Raw genomic sequence first — 22712 nt, 5'->3', positions numbered from 1 at the left:
ACGGCCTACGGCTCCACACGCAGTCTGCGCAGTCTGCTGGTCTCTACGGCGTAAAGTACTGGTGGCGCCTCACGTCCGAGTTCTGAAACTCACGTCTGGCGAGCCTTCTTTACAATGCACGAAAATAATTTAAAAATTTCTTGATGTGATTATGCATAATTAAACATTTTTAACATAAAAGGGTCCATCTTACAACATAATCATATCAAGAAATTTTTAAATTATTTTCGTGCATTGTAAAGAAAGCTCGCCAGACGTGAGTTTCGGAACTCTGACGTCAGGCGCCACCGGTACTTTTCGCCGTAGAGTGCGAGCGTAGAGTTTGCCTCGGACGGACCAACGCTGCGCACGACGCTTGTTGTAGACTGTAGTCGACAAATTTCATTTCAGACAGAGGTAAAGCTGCATGCATCAAGAGGTGCGGTAGCACCTAGCCGGCAAAGTATAAAAAAAAAAATTATAAAAAAATAATTTAAAAAAAAATTTATTTAAAAAGAAAAATTTAGTTAGAATAACATATACATCACGAGGGCATAGCCACAAAATCATAAAAAGTAAAAATAAAAAGCCTAAAATGCAACTTTGATCGCTGTTATATCTATTCATCTATTCTACGCGGGGGTAGCTCATTATGATACTCATTTTACTCAAAAGAAAATAAAAAGTTTCGATGAAAAGAGAACAAATTGTCAGCGTACAAGTTTTATGACAAAATGGTAAGACATATGTTCTGTTAGTGTATGCACTTGGGTTATGAATTTTTATTTATCATTTTTAGCGGTGTTTACTCAAAATTAGCAAAAATATACTGTATCAAATCATTTATTTTTGCAGAATAGAATAAAATCGAAGTTTACTGCTGCAGTTCTGGTATTCCTCCTCATCTGGGTTAACTTATGCTATGCCGTAGGAGACCCTACGGACTTCAGAAAAGGCCAGAAAATTGATGTGGAAGTTTCCAAAATGTTTAGTTTACATACACAACTATCTTACGAATATTATTCGTTGCCTTTTTGTTTGCCCAAAAATGGTACCTTATCTTATAAATCTAAAAATTTAGGGGAAATGTTAAGAGGTGACATGTGAGTTTTAAAATTTTGTATCTTTTAGTACAAACATTATTTACAATAATTTTCATGCTTATTGAAATATTTCAGAATTGTTAACACACCTTATGAAGTTGCAATGGCACAAAATATATCTTGCAAACTCCTTTGTGATAAGCCAACAGAACCCATGACTTGGAAAGAAAGTAATTCTTCACTTGTCTATGAACGAATTCAACAAAATTCCGTTGTTTATTTGTAAGATATCTAAAGTTTTTGTGTAAAGTTAAAAAAAATCTACCCAATATAATATATTTTTCTCGTGTTACAGATTGATTGATGATTTCACAGCAGCAAGTCTAACTAATGCAAATAGTAATATCTATATACAACCTGGTTATTATCTAGGTGGTATCGATGAGAAAAATAGAGTGTATATAAACAATTATTTAAAACTAAAATTAAGTTACCACAAATATGGAGAGTAAGTTTGGCAAATTTTTCAAATAGAAAATCATCAAATTTTCAACTTTTATTATTATCACATTACTGCATTATTGTTTTCTAGGAATAAATTTAGAGTAGTTGGCTCCATAGTAGAAGCTTTATCAGTAGATTATAACCAAGTAGGCTATAATGGCAGTACTTGTAACATTCCACCACAAGCTAGTCCACAATATGTCAACCCAAACGGTACTAAAATTCTATTTTTCTATTCTGTTGAATGGCAGGAAGAACCTCGTATTAGTTGGGCCAATAGATAGAATATTTATGTTACGAAGAATCATATAGAATCGCGTTGGCTTATTATAAACCGGTTAACGTTTATTTCGATTTCATTTTCTGGTAAGTTAATGCCTTGAAAATTATACAATATATCATTTTAATAAAAAAGAATGAAATATAATATTACTTTCTAGGAATGGTAACTTTTTTGTTGTACATTCAAATAAGAAAAGACATAGAAAGGTGCAATAATTATAATAGTATTTCAAAATTAGAAGAAGCTTTAGAAATAACCGGATGGAACTTTGTTTATGCAGATGTATTCAGACCTCCCACTAAATCTCTGCTTTTTGCTGCTTGTATTGGTAGTGGTATTCAAATATTTGTTACAATATTTATTCTTGTCTGTTAGTTGACTTATTTACTGCATTTATAAATATTCTAATATGAAATAAATTATAATTTAATAAATCTTAGTTTTTTTCATGCTTGGAATATTTCAATCAGCTAGTAGAGGAGCTATAGGAACTTGCGCAATTTATTGTTATAGTTTATCTGGAGTAGTAGCTGGATACTTTTCAGGTAGATTATATAAGACAATGCAAGGAGAAAGGTGGAAAATAGCAGCTTTTCTGGTAATTTCTTTTTTGTATTCAATTTATTCAATTCATTTCATTATGAGTATTAACATTTTTCATGCAATTTATAGACTGCAACTTTATATCCTGGCATAGTACTTGGAACATATTTACTCTTAAACTTTTTTTCATGGAAAAAGCATAATTCAGGAGCAGTTCTATTTTCAACGATGATTTCTTTGCTATGCACTTGGTTTGGTATTTCCTTACCATTAGTTTATGTAGGATACTTCTTTGGCTATTGTAAAAACCATTTTACTTATCCTGTAACAACTAAGCAAAAGCCAAGTAAAGTTCCTGATCAAGTATGGTACTTGAATCCTTTAGTCCGGTAAGTTTGAGAAATCACAAATTTATAATCATTTATTCATTGTATCTTAAAATAAACCTTTTGTTTTTAATAGTATGGCGGCAAGTGTATTTCCTTTTTCAATAGCTTTGATTGATTTGTTTGACATTGTGACTGCATTATGGCAAAACTATTTATACGTTGTCTCAGAATTTTCATTTATAGTTTTTATCTACTTGGTAATATCTTGTTCAGAAATTTCTATAATTACGGTTTATTTTCAGTTATCTAAGGAAGTAAGTATCTCAATTATGTTAGCAATTGCTTTGATGAGTTCATAATTCATTTTGAACAATTTTTCATTTTAGGATTATAGATGGTGGTGGAGATGTTTCATATACGGTGGAGCATCTGCCGTATACATATTGGCATTTTCAATATATTATTTCTTCGTAGAAACAAATATAACAGAGATAGCTCCGACTTTGATGTATTTCGTTTATATGAGCCTGATGGCTATCACATTTTGGCTACTTACTGGAACCATTAGTTTCTTTGCTGCTTTTATATTTATTAGAAAAATGTTTGCAACTATTAAATTAGCATAGTTATCTCAAATGATTTTGTTAGCCAGTGCATCTCTGTTGCCAAAATAGCAATGATATATTTCTTTGTTTCGCTGATAACTACTTTTGATTTGATGTGATTGCAAGTTTGGTTCAGATTAATCATAATAATTTCAAGAGCAAAATTAATTTTTTATAGTAAGAAGACTGGTAACTTACTTTTTAACCATACCTTAGTTTTCACAAGTTGCTATGTTATCAAATAATATGGTAATTAATATTTTGTAATTAAATGGTTAATGAATCATTATATAATGTAATCATTATAAATAATTACATCTTATAAAATCGATACAATCGTTAATTTATGATTAAACCAAGAAAAAAAATCTTCAGACAATTTATAATACATCTGTACAAAGTTATAAATGAAATTTGAAACTTATAATTGTAAGGAAATTTAATTCAATTGCGATTATGTCTGTTTGATTTAAAAGTAGTAACACATCACGAAAAACTAAAATTAAAGCAAAACTTAATACTGCACCTGTTACTATTTGTATGCCTTAGCTCAAAATTTTCATTAAATACAAATCTAATAGTAAAATTTTTTGTTGCAAATGATTTTAATCGAGAAGTGTTTAAGAGTCTTGGTTAAAAAGTATTTTTTTTAGGTGAAAATTATACAGGGTGTCACAAAAGTATAGGGACCTCCTAAAAGCGGCAAAATATGCGGAGGAAAAAACAAAAACCCCATCAAACGTATTTTTTGACGGAAAATCCATTGATGACCTTGGATTTGATCTTGAACATAATCTCAAAGCAATAGCGACCCAAAAATCGATTTTCAAATGAAACCCTCCATTTTTTATTTCAGATTTAAAGGATCAACTATTTTTAGAACGCCGAAATACGGCTATTTTTAAATAATTTTTTTTTGTTTATATTATAAATATTGATATAGGCCAAGTATAAAAAAATTAAAAATGCTGACAAATGCTAATGAAGATTCCGTGATGGAGTACGACAGAAAAAAATACGAATTTGATTCTTCGTGTCTGTTTGATAGTCTATTCGAGCTATGCCTTTCAGCCTGCTCTAATTATGCTAATTTTAAAAATATTATAGTCAGTACATGTACTAGCCACTTCTGTATCAATGCATCGATCATTAATTACATGGAGTCTGGAAATTATACAAATTTGCCTAAAGATCGTTTAAAACATTGTCTGAAATACTTCACTGTTGAAAACGGAACTATAAAATGTAATTTAAACGTAAAAGAATTTGTAAAAATAGTTTTTCAAGATTGTGAATTTATATCAATTGAAAATGAATTAATCATAGAACTTGAAAAATCAATCGAAGATGAGTTATTCAATGCCAACAGCTTAGCGAACTATGTTGATAAACATCTAAAAATTAAGAACAAAAAATTCAAGCACCTGTACTATTTTTGACCATGGATCAATTTAATATCTCAAATTCCATACATCCAGCTAGCATTCCAATTAATTTAAAAATCAATAATGAATTATATTTTCTAGCTGGAATGATTTTATCTTCTACAAGTAAATATGATAAAAATTTGTTACATTATGTTGCGTACTGTAGGTCCGTGAATGATCGATGGTCCGTTAAGGATGATCAACAAAAAAAATCTAATTCTTTCAAAATTTCAAAGTTAGAGCATACAGAAGAAAAAATTGATATTATTTTATATGTACACAGTACTATAAATTGATTGGTGAAACTGAATAAATTATTTTTTGTATACAAAATTTTTTATTAAAATAAGAAAATAAATTAATTATATGTAATTATAATTGATCTAATTCCTTATCAGTTATTTTTAGATACGCATGGTTTATTTAAATTAATGTTATGAAAATTTATAGCAATTAATTTATTTTAATTCATGTATAAATCGAATTTCGCGTTCTAATCGGTATATATATAATCCGCAAGTAAGGAGGAATTCATTGATAATTGTTTCAGTGCAATAAACCGCTTGTAGCATGTTTGAAATGTGAAAGTGAAATTAGCGCCCAGCCGAATATCAACATTTTGTTTATTTAATAACTTTTTAACGCGAATTCCGCAAGTAAATATAAAACTGGAGGAATTATCCGCAAGTAAGGAGGAATTCAATGGGCTATTTCTCCACTCGTGAAATGCATTTTCAAAAACTTTTGGCGCTAACTTAACAAGTCTCAAACCGACTGGCCAAGATAATAAAATACTCAGATTGCATAGCTTAAACTGAGCTTTTATAATTTTTACTTTGAAGTCCCATAGATTGACGTATTTACCATTATGTGACGTGAAAGTTTAATTGTCATTACGATGCACAGAATTCTGAAGAAAACAAGTGCCGCTGCTTGTCGCCTACCCTAAAGGTTACACTAATTATCTTATGAGGTTATCGTAGCCATAAAAATTTGACAGAATATGAGAAAAAAACGCGTAGTTCGATAAAATAAAAATTAAAAAAAAATAGAAAAAATTATTCAAATCAAAAGATTAAAAGATGGATACTAACGAGTGCCATTGCTCGAGAAAGAAAAAAAACTGCAGAAGAAAAAATAGGGATGCAAAAGTGAGACAAACGTTAATCGGTATCGATGATAGTAGTTCTTGCCAAAGCTCAAGCCAGGTAGTTCAAACGAGGCTGGAACTGCCGTGGGAAAAAATTGCCATCCGAGACTCGGACTTGAGTGCATATCTCGAGTTCTTAGATGTGCGTAATTTCGCTACAAACTACAATAACGATAGAGGACGATTCGTACGTCAATTGATTATTATTTTTGCTCAACAGTATTTAGCGGCAGAAAATGACGAGGCCGAAGAAGAAGTTGATCGGTACGAAGATGAATACGAAGAGGCAGAAAAGTCGGCAGCCGTCGAGAGGTTGGCATCGGATACGATACGTCTGCCGTGGGAGCAAATACTTATCGAGGACGAGCCGCGTTACAAAACGAAAAAGTCCGACAAGTGCGACTCGGACGTCGAGGTCCCTTGGGAGTCTATACTGCTGGACCCGGAGGCGCGGCTCAAAGATGAGGAAGAAAAGCCTTGCCCGGAAAATAGCGTAGAAATGCCTTGGAAAGAGATACTGATTCCCGAAACGCTCCTCGTTCAGCCAAAGAAGAAGAGGCACCGGGCCTGCTGCAGAAAAGCTGTCAAGAAATGCTCTTGCTCTTGCAAAAATAAAAAGGAAAAAACATTGCAAATGGAATGTCCATGAAAGCACCAACAATTGTTACATATCTTCAAATGTTATTTCATTTATTATCTGTAAAAAATTTACTGAATTGTAGAAAAAAATAATCTTTTGATATGGTAAGCTCAGTTCTATAAAATTTTTCATCCCCGTCAATTTCTCTGTTTCAATGGAAAAAAAGGGTAAAGGCTTATCGCGGAATCGAGTTGTATTTGTACGTATATATGAGCCGTTGACATTTAAGTCAAACAATCATTTGTTAAGGAATGACTATCAACCACATTCATAGCGCGAGCGAGCCACATTTCTGGCAGGCGGCAAGCGGCAACGTCGAGCGAGCTTATCGAACAGCAGCCGAAGCGGCATTTATTTGGACTCTTCGTTTTATACTTGTCTCGGCTTTAACCTCTCGGGCCCGTGCTAAAGGTAAATTAATCGTTGAAAGGAAGGAGAAGAGCTGCTGAGCGCCGACTCACATGTTTCGCGAGTCGAGCGGCTTTGACGAAGCCAGCCATAAGAGCATGACGTCGAGGTCGTCGGTCTACGCCTCGGACATGGACTACGAGACTTCGAGCGAGTACATGCAGAGCGCGAGGAGCTCCAGCTCGACGGACTCGTTCGAGAGCAGCGATCCGCGCGACATCGAGGACGACTTGGGCCGGGGAACTTTGGACTCGGACGAGCCGAGACCGTTGAACCGATCGAGCTCGGCAGCGGACATCGGCGGGCCAAAGCACCCGGAGACGGTCGCTGGCATCCGGAGCGCCGCCTGCTTATCCGACGAGCCACGGATTCCCATAACGATAGCCAACGAGGAGGCTGCTGGCGAGGGCATCGATCGACCGCGTACCAGCGGACCAGTGGAAAATCAACCGAGGACGTTTTTCCTCGAGTCGCTCGAGGACGTCGCTGGTGCAAACGAGGCCGGCGATCGCGAATCTTGTCTCCGCGACGACTCGACCAGGCAGCGGACCGGATTTTATCTCCAGCTGGACTCGGATCGGACGCCATTGGTTAGGCTCGGACACGCGTCTCGCGTTTGGCCGGAGCGAGGCCTTGATCGGTCGCGTCTATTGCAGAAGCCGGACGACAGCCGCTCGAAGGAGGCGAGCGCGAGGGAGGACGTGGAGCGAGCCACGGAGAGGTCGGTCGACGCCTCGGCCAAGGGCTCCCCGGCGCGTCGAGCTGGATCTCGTCGAAAGCAGCGAGACGCCGCCCGAGCCATTCCTCATCGGTCTCGAGTGGGCCAGCAAACGGCCTCGGCATCGGCGACGACGACTCGTTACAACCATAATCGCGGGGTCGAGTCGATTCTGCGCATCGATCACGAGCTTCAGCCTTTGAACATCAAGTTGTCTCGCTTGCTCGCCGAGTTTCGCGCCATGAATCTCAGTAATAAAGGTCAAATCGACGAGGCGGCTCTCGTCGTGCTCTCGTCCAAGGGACCAGTGCCGACCAAGCAACAGCCGCTGCGTTGCCTTCGTCGAGGCTCCGTCGGAGGCTTCGGCTCCGGCAGTCCGACGCAGCCGCTGCAACAGCGATTGCTTCGAAATTCAACCAAGGCTAACGAGATCGAGACGGACGTCTTGCTGGCCGAGGAAGAAGATGAACGATCGCCGCTTGGCTTGGCAGTCGATTGTGCTGCCAGCAGCTCAGGCGCAAAGCATCCAGCGGCAGCTTCTCTCGGGTCTGCTCGGCCTACCGAAGAGCCGAGGCAAGCAAAGTCGGAGTTCGAACCTTTGGACTGCTTCGCTCCAGAGCAACGGAGCTTCGGGTAATTATAGCCAACTGATTTTGTTCGATCAACTGCACGAGTACAAACGCGTCGACTGCTCGAATTTTGTCCCCTTGGCATCTTTGTTGTATAATCTGGCTCAAGCATCTATTGTTCGGTTCTCTAGAACGAGGTACTCATTTACACGGCATGTATGTCCAATTTCAGATTTGACGATTCGATCGAGCTGAATAAAGAAGTAGTCGTTGATAGCGAGAGCGAAACAGCGATACAAGTGGATTCGATCGACGATCCGTCGCCGAGTCACAGAGGATTCGAGGCAGTTGGCTCTGCGCGAGATAACGATGATTTTCGGCTCAAACGTCATTGTTATGATGGATCGAACAAGGCACTGGAATCTTGTGAATTTTCGTCGCGGTCGAGCAGCGACAAGTCCGAAAACATGTCAAATGGTCAAGTTCAAGGCGAAGCTCAAATCGAAGCAGATAAAAAGTTGTTGGGGGCTGGTGATAATTGTCTTAATGCATGCGTCGACGAAATTGCAAATGTCGCCGGTGTCTTTATTGGGAGCAACAATTGTTAAATCGATCCGATTCCCTCGCGTTTATTCAATCCTAAGCAGCCATTCGATTATTACGATTTAAAAGTTTTGATAAAAGCCGAGTCAGTTGATGAGCATATTTATGGTAATCGATGATTCATTGAGCGAGTTGGCTCGACTAGCGAGAGAGAGATGCTTGGGCTTTTGTGAATGGTATCGCAGTTTGCGTCGGTACTGCGGCGATGGCTTTGTCGACGCGGTTAACGAACTTTCGCCTTGGCTGACTCACTTGCTGCTTCCTACCTCTTGGCCAAGACACGGCTGCATTTTCGTAATACTCTGCGCAAGGCGTAAGTGACCAAATTTATCGGCAGAGGTGACTGCACTTTTACCCATCCAAGTCGTTTGAATGTCAGCTCGATATCGCTCTCATTCCCTCTTCTACGAAAACAATTGTCCGAAAGATATCGATTGGCAGAGAGCCGATGTCGAAGCCGATCGGAAGATTTATCGTAGAAATCCGCTGTGTTCGATGCAGAAGACAACGAGCCAAGCGTTCTCTACACTCGACTCGATTCGCGCAATCCAGCACTGGAGATTTTTGTCGCACGCATATAGGTATATAACATGCGTATAAGGTAAGCAAACGTGCGATAGCGCGTCGTTTCGATTGTTTGCCTGCCGAGATAGCCGTACGGGTGTCGATCTACGGCCTCGTCTGATGCAGTCGTTCGTCGAGCAAACAAAATTCGAGCTTGGCCGACTCTTGCGGCTCGAATGGGCGATTATTATATATGCGTATATATCGCTCGGCCGAATCAATAAAGAATATATAATTATTATCTCGAAGTGGCGTGGCAACAATGCTGTAGCGCCTCGGCGTCCCGATAAGCCTCGGAGAAGCGACATTTTTGCGAGACTCGTTGGCTGCTTTGCACTTTTCAGTCCTCGCTCGTAAAGTCGCCTTGGCTGACTCGCTGATTCGCCGACTAAGGCTCGATTTCAACTGGTTTATGAAGCCGTTAGCGAGGTCGATTGTCAAAAGCCATGATTTGGCGCGCAAACTCGTTGTTTTGTGTACCGGCCAACTGCAAGCAACGTCTCACCCAATGGACGGCGACTTTTGGAGGTGAGTGATCCTCGATAGGCTACTTGTACCCGTCATTGTGGGCTAATTTCGACCAGTAAACGATCGCTTTGGCAATATTTAAACTTTTTCCTTGTTACATGCCCATCGGACGTAGAAAACGCGTAACGTCGATAAAAATATATTTTTAATTATCTTTCATAATGTATTTGCCAAAATGGTCATTCACTGGTCCAATTATAGGCGGCAATAGCAATAGCCAAGACTTACATCGAGGGTGTAGACGTGAAAAAGAGGGTATAGAGAGAGAGAGGAAGGAGCATTAATTTAAGGGGACTTCCCTCCTTCAAATTAGAAAGAAAAATGTTTTTTCAAAGATTTATTTGTAATAGAATAAAACGACGTACCTCAATGAAATTTTTTATGCATACTTTATTGACCTCATACTATATAAAAAAAATTCCTATAATTTTTTGCTACCTAGTGTCGCCTGCTACAATTGCTTTAAAGGAACACGAAAAAAAATCGCGGCGGGAACGTTTAAGAAAAAACCATTAATTTTATAATCCTGAAATTTTAACACGATAATCTGACCATGCTACTGCTCAGAATGAATTAGAATAGAAAAAATCGGCATAATATTTTCGACAATATAAACAATTATCGAAAAAAAAAAGTTCGATTTTCGAAAAAACGCCGTTATTTCTTTATTTTTTAACCAATGATGATTTCTATTCTAGTTCATTCTGAGCAGTAACATGGACAGATTATTGTGTTAAAATTTCAGGGTGATAAAATTAATGGTTTTTTCTTAATTGTTCCCCACACGGTTTTTTCGCGTTTTTGTTGAAATAATGTTAGCAGACGACACTGGGCGGCAAAAAATTATAATGGTTGGTAAGGTCAATAAAGTATGTATAAAAAGTTTCGTTAAAATACGTCGTTTTATTATATTAAAGAAAAAAATATTTGAAAACACATCAAAACATTTTTCGTTTTCAATTTGGAGGAGGGATGTGGCCTTAATTCGTTATAAACGACGAGTGCACATAGACGTACGAGGCTAACGAAGCATCGGGTTACCAATGTTGCAAGTGTTCATGATGGTGATGCAGATCGGGATCCACATAGGCTGGTCGTCGCCGAACATGGAGCGGCTGCAGACGGCGAACGCGAGCTCGATCGGGCCGATCACGAAGGAGCAGGCGTCGCTGGTGGCCTCGTGCACGGGCTTCGGCGGTCTCCTGGGGGCCCTGCTGGGCTTCGGCCTGTTCGAGCTGCTCGGCAGTAGGAACGCCATCCTGCTGGTGACGAGCTGCCTGAGCTCGCAGTGGCTCTGCCTGCTGGTGGCCGGCTTTCGCGGCTCCATCGGCTGGGTGTACGCGTCGAGGCTCGTGGGCGGCGCCTGCTTCTCCATGACCTACAACTGCTTCTCGCTCTACCTCAGCGAGGTCGTGGACTCCGGGGTGCGGGGCACCTGCATCTCGATCGCCGCCTCGGGCTCGGCCATCGGCATCGTGCTGGGCCTCGTGGCCGAGACCTACCTGCCGATGCAGCTCTCGAGCTCGCTCTACCTGCTGGCCTGCCTGGGCCTGCTGGGCCTGTTCTCGTGGCTGCGCGACTCGCCCTACCACCTGCTCAAGAGCAAGGACGCGGCGAGGGCGCGCCGGGCCATCGAGTTCTACCAGCCGGGCCGCGACTGGCTGCTCGAGCTCGAGCAGGTCCGCTCGTACGTCGAGGCGACGGCGAGCTTCGGCCTCAAGGAGCGACTGGCCGAGCTGAGGGCGCCCCCGGTGCGCCGCTGCCTCCTGCTCATAGGCCTGGTGCCGGCCCTCCCCCTGCTCAGCGGCTCGCTGGCGCTGCGCTCCTACATGCAGACGATCCTGGCCCGGGCCCGCTCGAGCCTCGTGCCGCCCGAGCAGGCCGTCATCTACGTGAACCTCGTGGCGATCCTGGCCTCGCTGGCCTCGGTCGGCTTCATCGACCGCTTCGGCCGACGGCCCCTGTTCGTCGCCTCGAGCCTCGGCACGACGGCGGCCATGCTCGGCCTGGCGCTGCACTTTCTCCAGACGGGCGAGCGCCGCGCCGAGCTGCAGTGGCTGCCGATCGGCTGCATCGTCCTCTACTTCGTGGCCTTCTCCCTGGGCTTCCAGTCGGTGCCGGCCGCCATGCTCGGCGAGCTCTTCTCCGACACGGCCAAGAACACGGCGGCCTTCGTCTCGACCCTCTCCACGGCCTTCTTCGCCATGCTGCCCGTCAAGGCCTACCAGCCGATGGTCGACTTCGTGGGCGAGCCCTACGTTTTCTTCGTCCACGCGGGCCTCTCCTTCGCGGCGACGCCCGTCGCCGTCTTTCTCATGCCGGAAACCAAGGGCAAGAGCCTCCAGGAGATCCAGACTCAGCTCGTGGCCCGAGCCTGAGTCGTCTCCTTTGCCGAGCCGGAACGGCCGATGCGCGCCAACCCCACTGCCGATCCTCGACTTGTACCTATGGCGAGCGCGTAAAATTCTGCTTGCTCGCACCCAAGCCGCTAACATTTATCCGTCCCAACGATGTATTCAGTCTCACAGGATATTTTTCATAAATAAAGCAAAAGCAACACCACGACTTTTTATTTTATTCCAATTGAAATTGTCTCGATTGATGAATAACGAGTATTACGCGTCTCTTGTAGACCTGCGCGTAACGAATAGTAAGCAAGCTGTTTTGTTGCTCGAGCTACGACTCTAGCTCGAGCCGTCAGATGTCGCTGCTGCAACGCTATTCGAGTCTCGAAATTCGTTATGCTCGACTCTCGGCAGTCGACGCGGCTCTCCTGAATTGACTGCGCGATCTACCCGTGCAGCGCCATTATCCGAGTCAGCAGGTCGTTTTGACGTTTTCTCCCATACCAACGAAGCAAGTCGAGCTGCGATCGCACAGCCGCGTATAGCTGCACTACGACAGCAGTCAAGCTCGCCCGGAGCTTCGGTGCAGACCTCTCCACTCTCCGTCTGTGTTCGCTCGCGTGTGAATTCTAGTTTTGTTCTTAATTGCTGCGAACCAGCTTCTTTAGAAATTTGTGCATGTGTGTGTGTGTGTGTGTGTGGCGTGTTGCTGTGTTGCAGTGTTATATAGCAGCAGCAGTGGTCACTGGTCAGTGGGCTCGTTTTCAAATACTTTAATTTGCAAGTGGCCAACGTGCTCGTTATAGTTGGCGTACGCAGGCCTTTCGTGTCGTTGCTGGCTCGTATATAGCTACTCCCTGTGTGTGTGCTGTGTGCATGGCAGCCAGCGTCGATTCGCCGTTAACAGCAGCAGCAGCAGCGCCCGTACTGCATCCGACTCGGATTGTTCGTTGATCGAGGATCGACGAGCAGTGGAATAAAAAAAAAAAAAAAAAAGAATAATAATAACAAAGTGCTCCGCTGCGCCAGTAAGCAAGAACTCCAACGATATAATAGCGAGCAGCGAGCAGTGGCTCGTTTGACAGGACGTCCCGTTGTACGGCCTCCTTTGTTGTTGGCGCGGCCGCGGACTGCTCTCCTGGATCTGGATCTAGTCGGGCAGAGCCGAGGCAAATTAGCATCGTCGAATTGGGCGACGCCTCCGCGATCCGTAGGCGAGTAAAAGCGGCGATTCATCGGGAGCGCCGATAGAGCATCGGCACTGGCTGCAGGTCCATTAGTATGAGTTGGCTCGCGAGTCGCCATGTCCAAGCTAATAATCGTCGTCCGACCGCACGACTCGCGCTGACAGCGATCGCCAGCCGAGTTAGCAGCTCGGCCTCGTGACAGGAGGCTGTCATCGAGCGTCATCCGCCAGTTTCACAGACTGCCCTCGCCCATCTACATATGTACGAGTAATAATAATAATAATAACAAGTCGCAGAGTGCAGTGCCACTGTAGAGCGAGGCCCGCGCTGCTGCGTGCAGCCAGTCCAGCGAACGAGCGCAATTATTAGCCTTCGAAGCCACGATCGACAAAAGAGTGCGATGCCTGCGTTGCTCGCTCTTCGTGCTGCTCTTTGCTAGCTACCGCGAGTGCGTGCCTGTGCTCTTGTCTGTGCTCTTGTCCGTGCTCTTGTCCGTGCTCTTGTGTGTGCGTGTATGTGTGCCCGAGTGAGCGGCTTGCCGCTTGCCAGTGTCTAGCCGTCCAAGTGTGTGCGTGCTCGTGGGCTGCGCGACTGCCTCTCTGTGTCGTCTAGCAGTGAAACACGGCCTGCGACTATTTACAGTGTTTGGCGTTCGCTTGTTTAGTGAACGAGTGTTGGTGCTACTCGTACATGCGTGTCTCTTGGTGCGTCGGCAGAGCTCGGGCCCAATGACATACCGACTACGTCGTCGATGACTACGACGAGCCTAGCCAGATAGGACGAATTACGAGCTCGGGCCTGCAGGGGGATCGAGTGAATCGAGTCGAGAGTCGCCAGAGGCATATAGGTAATAAGTAATCGACTGCTAGCATTGCTGCGGCGATGTGGTCGGCCAGATGGCGCCAGCAGCGCAGCCACTCCGCTGATTTTGATCGGAGCTGCTTCCAGCGCGAGCAGCTGCTAGCGCGCCCCGACTCCGGGGCCGCCCTCGAGCTCGTCGACGTCGACCGGTCTCCGACCTCGTGGCCGCTCACGGCTGCCCAACGGCCAGCCTCATGCCACAGCCGGAACGCCAACTGCAACTAGTGCTGCAACGTCATGAGCCGAGATCTCTACGTGCCCTGCCAGACGCCCTTTGACTACCCGGTGAGCACATGCGATCTATTTCTTTTCAGCCAGCTATTATCGCCCCCCCCCCCGTTGTATCGACGTTCGTTGCATCTTCTTTGAGTCTGTTCGACCCCCCTTTTTACAGCATACCCCTCCCTCTGACTCGAGTTCTTTTTTCTGCGGGCTCTGCACGATGCACCGTTGCCACTGCTTCTGTGATAACGTGTGCCCGCGAGTGCGGCACCAACTGTTTATAGCTCTGCTCACGCGATATTCTATTTTTTTTTCTTCTTTCCGTGCGCTCGACGCCTCTGATCGATTCAACAGAGACTCTCTGATGATGCAGTCCTCTATCAACTGGCTGCGTTTTATTACTTTTTAAGACGTGCCCGATTTTAGTGCTCGGAGCAATTTGCCAACTGCTTGTCAACGGCATCGTATCGATCTCGAATAATTGTTTCGCTTTCGATTTCGTGCTAATGAGCGGCGAATATTTCTAAAATTATTCCCGCTATCCCGATGATTCTCTAGTACGATTCCAGTCTCGTGCGTAATTTGATTATAAAAAAGCTGCGATGATCTCGTACGAGCCAAACATTTTGCTGATCACGGAGCATTGCATCGGGTGAAGCATCGGTTAGGCCTTGCAGCACATGAAATTTCGAAACTTAGTATAATCTTCAAATTTTTTCTTACATATTTATAGAACTAAACTGTATGCTTACAACAACTTTAAATTGACATCATTAGAAATAGACAATTAAAAGGTACTCATTAAAAATTTTCTTGTGCGTTTCGAGGCTGGAAAAATTAATCGTGACACGAACTCGAGAGCTCGATCAGTCGAGCTCCAAAGTCACGAATCTCGGTTACGGAAACACCAACCGCAAAAGTCGGAACGTCGGGACCTCGTCTCATATTACTGCTTGAGAGACAATCAAAAGACAGTGCAAATGGGTGTGGTTTCTTCGCGATTTTGACACTGTAGCCTGGGCAGCCAAAAGCTTACAGCTTGCTCCGCTGTCACCGTTTCGTTCGATCGCGAGGCTCTCAGAGCTTCAAAGCGAGTGCATTGTGCTACACTGAATTATACAAATTCCACTTTTTCCAGCCTCCGTCAGTTAGCTGTGAAATATCATGTAAATAGTCGTTTATACGCGCTCGTTTATAAAATCTTGCAGGTGTTAATCTATACGTTTTTTCAAATTGAAGCTGCATCACATTTATACAGTTATGGCACAATCCTATCGAGCTGCTCGCAACGTTTTTGTAAATCGTTTGGGATATAGACCCTGAGCCAAGATCATCTGATTCACTATTAACACGAGTTGGTTATGTTAGCAAGAGAGATACTCGGTACTGTCGCTGCAGCGACGATTATTCCATACAAATATGAAGTTTACACATTTTTCATCATAAAGTTATGTTGTGCATGAATCAACGAATGTACAATTGTATAATAGCAACGGAACTGCGTACGTTTGCACGCTGAAAGTTTGAAGGGCGAGTCCGCTTACGACTCGTAACGCACCGGTGAACGTTAATTTTTTTATAGTCGCGCGCGAGCACAGGTAAAATCACTACACGCAGCATGTATATTTCACGAATACAGCAGAGCCGCGCAGAGACGCGAGACATCGAAGGTCTCGAGTACCGGACTGCTCGCAATGATAAGCAATCTTCCAAAGGCAACAGGCTCGATTATCACATGCCTTTTTAATACTTTCACTCGTCGGTCTTTTTCGACATCACGGCCTGGCATCAACGATCGCCTGCACAACGTGACCCGATGTGCGTTTCAAGGCTTCGCGTCACTTCATGCCGACGTGGGCTTACATAGTTCCCAGCGATGAGTATGGCTGCTGCCCTATAGCCACTGTGCGGCAACATTATGTATCTACTACAAGTGTATAATATATGTATGAGTTGTGACGAGAGATTGTCTGTTAATTGACGAGATTCAACATTGTTTGCCAGTGGATTTCTATTGACTTGCTGGTCAGGCGCATAAATTGCCATACAACGATCACCTGAAAAAGAGAAAGAACTCGCGGCAAGTGTGTATAAAGAATAATAACTTTTACGAGGGCAGCAGCTGCTTATAGTAAGCCGAGGCAAGGTCACCGATTCGCATTCGTCGCGCCTCTCGACTCTCGTGTCCGATCGCGCGCAGCTCCGACCTTTTCGACTGTCCCGTGCTACACGCGTACGCACACATATACTTAGCCTTTGCATACCTTCTTTACCTAAGAACATTTACCTACATTTATCATCGACATCCACGTAAACATCACCACGGAGACTTTAACGAATCACGACAATTCGACTGCTTGGATAATCGAGTTTTCACCAATTTTTACGCACGTAAAATAAAAATTAACAGCTATTCATGTATGGGATTTCTTTAGTCATGGCTTATGAGTGTATACAATTTTCGTGAATGCCTTAGCATTCTTTTTGGGCAATGACTGTAGTCACTTTGTCAAATGGGATATCACGAAAATGTCTGTTGAGTGAATGTAAAGTATTTGAATGATTTCTCCTTATAAGCGCAAATGAGTACAACTTCGTAATAGTCACACATTTTTCGTAAATTTTATGAATTATAAAGCTCATCAACATACCACCGGTTCTTATCATCAGTTGCGTCTACTAGATTCATAATGAATTGTTTATTAATGAATTTTATGATGATTTAAAAAGAAAAAATGTTAAGCAAAACTTGTTTGATATTTTTTATTCATAATGTTCAATAATTACTTTCTTGTTCTCAACCGATTGAGAAAAATAGGTACAAATATTTCTTCTTTTCAAATGTGACTTCAAAAAATAGTTGGAAAAAGTCATTTTTATTATTTTCACTCATTTTTTTCTGTAATACATTAAGATTTTTAAAAAAACTTTCCGACTTTTGTCATCAAACAGACGAATTTTCCTTTGCCGTTGGAGCATTGACATTGTAAACTGGCCTAGAAAATTACAATTTAACATAATTTATGCACCGAAGACAAATAAAATTTAATACTTTCAATTTCTAATCATGAAAAAATATAAATATTGAATTGACTATACTCTAACAGTAAACGTTCGCGTCGAAAATATCCCAACTTCAGGTCATAACCTTTTCAGAATTTGTTAAACTCGTCTTCTTACAAAATTCAGCAATTGCCAAGATGTGATCTGAACCTGAAAACTAAAAATCAAAAATCTAAATTGAATTAACAGTTTTTCCACATTTATCAGAGCGATGTTGTTGCTATATTAATGATAAGACAAAACGTTTAGCCGCTCGTTCAGATTTATTAGTAACACACGTGGAGCTAGTCATTCACGCTCTCTGTGAAATGCAAGAAAAATTTGTAAAATTATGAACACAAATGAAGACGCAGGGTCGCTCGAGACCAACTCCTCATCCTCGTCCTCTTCCATAAACAACATTAGCCACGAAAACTCTACAAAAGAAAAATCAGACTTGAGCGATGTCGATAGAAGAGTATCGTTAAAAAAGAGATTCCGTGAAAGGGTAAAGTTTTTTTTCTTATTTTTTCAAATCTTATAGTTTTTAATAAATCAGTGAGTAATATCTCAACCATTTCTAATTTCATAGGCAGTTTTTGCATAGCAAAAAGCAATAGCAATTTGACGAGTTTTTTTGAACCTTTTTTGTTATCATTCTGATTGAAAATATATTTTTAATTGAACCTGATAAATGTCGTAAATCTAGCTATACTGCCCTATCACAGGCCGGACAAGCTTCCGATCTCTTGCTCGACGAATTAAAGCACTAGAAGGTGCGGTTAAAGCATCGACTTTCCATTTCACGGCAACGGCTTGATTTCGAATGCTCTATTGCTTCGAATAGCTACAACGCAGAAAAACTAATTCGTTCAAAATTTATTCTTTCCATAGAGTTTATTAGTTAGAATTAAGTATAAATTGGTGTGAGATCGAGGCAATTTACAGAATCCTTTGTTCTTAAAAACATAGCTTATAGCGGAGAAAGAATCTATCCTTTTAAATCAAACTAAATCGATGAGGCCCTTGTAATTTAAAACAGATGAGATGGAAGTTTTCATCTTCTTTGCCGTCGGTGACCAGTATTGGCAGTCGATTCAAATCCTTGTTGAAATGGCGAACGAGAGCTGCGAAATTGCCCGAAGAAACTTCGATGTCAGATGAGCGAGCGACGACTGCAGATGATGCCAATGTTTCATCATTCGTCGAAGGTAATGAACGATTCTTCGACTCTCTTATTTTCATATATCGTTCATACATTGACGTATTTACGTATTTATGAAGCCACCACAAGCTCGATCATTTTTAGTGGGTTTGACTTGAAAATCGATTTTAACATCAATTTTGGTAAACTCTTAATTTTCTTCAGAAATTTCAAGAAATAATTCAAGTAGCAGTGATGGTGAGGCAGAATTTTCGGATTTGGCGGTTCAAAGTCAAGGAGACACTCGCTCCGCGGGTGAAACGCGTAATCTCGTAAACTCTTATCTCATTTCGAGCTCTTTTGAGCAGCAACAGGAGCAGCATTCCGAAGCGGCATCTTATTCGACGCTTCCTACCGATGAGTCAATCGTGCTAGTGGCCGACTTTAACGCAGGTACACAGGTCTGAAGTCCATTTTATATAAACACTGCCCGAACGAGAGAAAGGTGGCAGCTGCGAATCGTATTAAGAAAAAGTAGCGCTCATTTTTTGTTCTGGCTTGGCTATTTTAATACTTTTGTTCCACAACAGGAACTTTCATAGTTTGCATTGGAACTCGCGTTGCTTACGCGGCACACTTGTTATCGGAAGTTCACCGCAATGATTTATCCGCCTCAAAATTTTAATGTGTACGAAGCCATGTGAGGCTAAAATTCGGTCATTCAAAAACGGGCGCACTTTTCGTGATGCACGAAATCAATGCGCAGTGTTGCAAAAAAGATAATCAGAGCGTCATGATTGTGCCTTGTACGAGCGAAAAAATAAGGAAAATTTATTACACGCCATTTGTGGCTGGAATATTTTCGCAGCTGACGTTCTTCGCGATACTCGATATTTTAAAGAGCCAGAGCACTTTTGAACGATAAAAGAGGAACAATAAGCGATTGTAAGCCACTACTGCATTATAAAAATTAATTGAGCAGACGATTTTTGCATGTAACAAACATTGCGAATGAGAATGCACAAACTACAACCATGATCGAAGCGGCTAACCTCATTTATTTGCTACAGTCTGCACTAATGCATTTTTCTGGCCAATGTCCTACCTCTGATTAACTTTTTTCTTGCTTGCTACAGTGCAATTAAACGGTATCTTAAAAACGTCACTGAACGAACTTATGTCAGGCCATACGATCTGCTCACAAAGGTTTTTTTAGGCTCTTCGCAGGGGGCGAGCTCCCGTGGTCCTGAAAGATTTTCCGAAATTACCTCGAACTCGACGAATTACGGGACGGATGGGGCATTAGATTTTCATGAGCCAATGACCAGTACGACTGGTAGCACCGAACAAGAAATGAATAATACTTTGGATGCTCAAGAAACCGCGACTTTGTCATCCAGAATTGTTGGCCTGCAGATACAGTAATAATCGAATGTCTATTCATTTATTTAATTTATTTCATTTAAAAATTTGCTTTGAGTGCTATGTCCAACTGGAAACTCTTAATTTCATTTGATCATTTAATATCGCGATGAAACTTTAAAACCGGAGAATCGATAAACAGGCTCGTTACATTAAGGCTCACCGAGATGAAAAGAAATTTATTCGGTATCTTTCTATTATAGACTTGTAAATCTGGAGTGTTTAATTTGCCTCATGATATTGAACTTAAAAGATATGTTACTTATCGTATGTTACGTATCGGACTTATCGTATCAATCTTAACGTGTCTGTTGTGCTTTAAAACGTCGCCAATTTATAACTTCCGTCCCTCTATGAGTGCGTATACATTCTATTAGTAGTTAGCGCGTATGCATCCCTAGCCGCAGACTTAAATGCATAAAAACAGTTTTACTATAATGAAGCGAATAAGTTCGCTTCTTTGTCGAATTTTAGTTGACTTATGCTCTACTGCACAGGCCGGCTTTAACACATTAGAATGAATTTGTTGTTTTTGTTGATGTCCTATTTGAAAAAAAGTATTCGTGTCATTACGTGACAATGTGTGATTCAAAAGGGGTCGTCAACGATACGCATCAGTCCTTTGTCGATTTTCTTTGCAGAGGCACGAGCACGGGTTTGCGGATATTCGACTTGTTACCGGTTTTGATTCTTCAGGACGGCACCCCTAGCAGTAGCGATGATCAATACACAGACGTCAGTACCACCGACTACTCCAACTCGGCCTCGACGAATAACAACTCTCCCGAGTAAGAAATCGTATTTTTTCCATCCAGTCCGCAAAGTTAGGGTAATACACAGTAGAAAGAGTCAAAATGGCAAAACGATGTAAACTTTACAACCCATCTTTGATTATTGCTCGCGTTCGGGCTGCTAACGTATTGCTGAGGAAACTTGGCATTCAGTATACAGGCTTTATACTCTCATTCACATAAACATCTATTTTCTACTTTCATTCTTGCATCGTTACTCAATATAGACTGTCTGCTAGTGATCGATTTTTGCAACGAATTTTATAGTCTGCCAATAGTAAGGGAGATACTTATAGCTATAAATAGGAAGAAAAATATTATTATGCATTAATCCTGCTTCTAAGATACTCCTAAAATTTGTAAATTAATTAATTTATTTAAAATACTTGTGTATTAACAAATCGTCTGCCTTATAATATTTCTTTATTTTCATGCAAGTGTTACTGTAAATCATTCTTGGTAATTTTTTTAAAGTTATTGGTTTTTTGTTATAAACTAATATTGTTTACTAAATGTATGTAATTGGTAAAACTGTCTGCCAACTATTTTTTCGTGTGTTGCATACTCTTAGCTTTCGTTCCATTACAAAGGCAGACAGTAAAAATTTGTTTAAAGAACCTATCTTTTTTTGAAACTAATCTTATCATTTGAATGGGCGTTAATGCATAATAAATTTTATTAAGTGCATTTTCTTGCTACTTGTAGCTATAAGTATGTCCCTTACCATTGGCAGACTAAAAAATTGGTTGCAAAAATCTGTCCCTAGCTGACAGTCTATGAGCCATGTGGCGAATACTATTACTCACGCATATACATAGACAAGTTGCACTTGGCTCGCAACATCGCAAGCCGTGTGCAGCTCCCTCGCAGCGTAGGCGTTCTCCGTGAATGCGCGATAGACGCTGGGCGCGTCTATGTGCTGCAGAGACCTTACCGCATATACTTGTACAATAAGTCTAATAATGCCTGGAAGAGCCGAGTAAAAAAGTGTACGTGCGCGGCTCGTCTAACGGTGAAAGCAAATGTGGGCGCATCATAGGCGTCGCTTTGGCGACTTGCGACACGCGATGGCCGATATAAATTTTTCGCTATCGCTTAAATATAAGAAAAATTTCATCTCTAAACGATCGTAAACTGACGAACGTAAACATAATCAATTCCAAAGCAACTGCCCAATTTAGTCAATTCTCGCTTTCTACCGCTACGACGGGTGGCAAACTGCATCAGCTGAGACCTTTAATTTTTGCGCTCGCGACTGATATAGAAAGGCAGATTTTATGTACTGGCTAGAATAAACATCTCGCTTGTTCGAGCCTTATGTACGAGCTTCAAGTTCCATGAATACTTTAGTTGAGCCGCTTTAAATCCAAGTCAACGAATTCACGTGCGCGTCGCATTTTTCCAGCGACTCGAATCTGATTTTTTATGCAAGTAAGCCGTGTCAAGTGGCCGATTCGTCGACTAATTTTGGATTTACGCAACAGTCGCGCGTTCCCTTGCATTTGAGGCTAAAATATGTAAATAGCTAGTTTTATTTAAAGCTCGTTATGCTCGTCTCTTATCTACGCGAGCAAGATCGAAATGTGTTCCACATTGTCGAGCTCGATTGAAAAATATCATCATCTCGAGCTTAAGCTGGCAGCCAGTGGCCAACGCGTTTTTTCATACTTATCGAAAAAAGTGCATGAATGCCTTAACGAGCGTACCTTATATACGTCGCGAGCCAAACTCTGATGCAACGGTTAAAACTATATTCATTACCTCGAAGTAACTTCATTTTCTCGCTACCAGTCCGCCACATTTGT

General features: G+C 42.0%; 3 protein-coding genes across 7 annotated transcripts in view; all 3 read left to right on the top strand.

Moving 5' to 3' along the window:
- The first annotated feature begins 255 nt into the window (after positions 1 to 255).
- Positions 256 to 4232, top strand: LOC106651190 (transmembrane 9 superfamily member 4-like). Its single transcript, XM_023462499.1, is given in 11 exon segments — positions 256 to 396; positions 507 to 716; positions 835 to 1082; positions 1158 to 1304; positions 1378 to 1530; positions 1615 to 1892; positions 1967 to 2179; positions 2250 to 2407; positions 2482 to 2741; positions 2815 to 2995; positions 3068 to 4232. Coding segments are annotated over 10 exon segments (1881 nt in total). The 5' UTR covers positions 256 to 396; positions 507 to 713; the 3' UTR covers positions 3308 to 4232.
- A 6645-nt stretch (positions 4233 to 10877) lies between these two features.
- LOC106651156 (facilitated trehalose transporter Tret1-like) lies at positions 10878 to 12445 on the top strand. The gene has a single exon (XM_014369544.2). The coding sequence runs from the start codon at positions 10955 to 10957 to the stop codon at positions 12269 to 12271; it is 1317 nt and encodes a 438-aa protein (XP_014225030.2). The 5' UTR covers positions 10878 to 10954; the 3' UTR covers positions 12272 to 12445.
- Positions 12446 to 12671: 226 nt separating this feature from the next.
- LOC106651214 overlaps positions 12672 to 22712 on the top strand; it is a 53184-nt gene continuing 43143 nt past the window's right edge. For 2 of the 5 annotated variants that reach the window (XM_023462491.1, XM_023462488.1), the window contains exon 1: positions 18720 to 18761. In XM_023462491.1, coding sequence (XP_023318259.1) covers positions 18732 to 18761 — 30 coding nt within the window. In that variant the 5' untranslated portion in view covers positions 18720 to 18731. Of the gene's footprint in view, positions 14572 to 18634; positions 18762 to 22712 lie in introns of those variants that run through there. The other 3 variants (XM_023462492.1, XM_014369642.2, XM_023462489.1) reach the window with 3 other exon arrangements.

This window comes from Trichogramma pretiosum, unplaced genomic scaffold, assembly GCF_000599845.2.
Source record: "Trichogramma pretiosum strain Unisexual culture from Peru unplaced genomic scaffold, Tpre_2.0 scaffold8, whole genome shotgun sequence".
NCBI classification, from domain to species: domain Eukaryota; kingdom Metazoa; phylum Arthropoda; class Insecta; order Hymenoptera; family Trichogrammatidae; genus Trichogramma; species Trichogramma pretiosum.
This window is presented reverse-complemented; position numbering and strand designations above follow the sequence as displayed.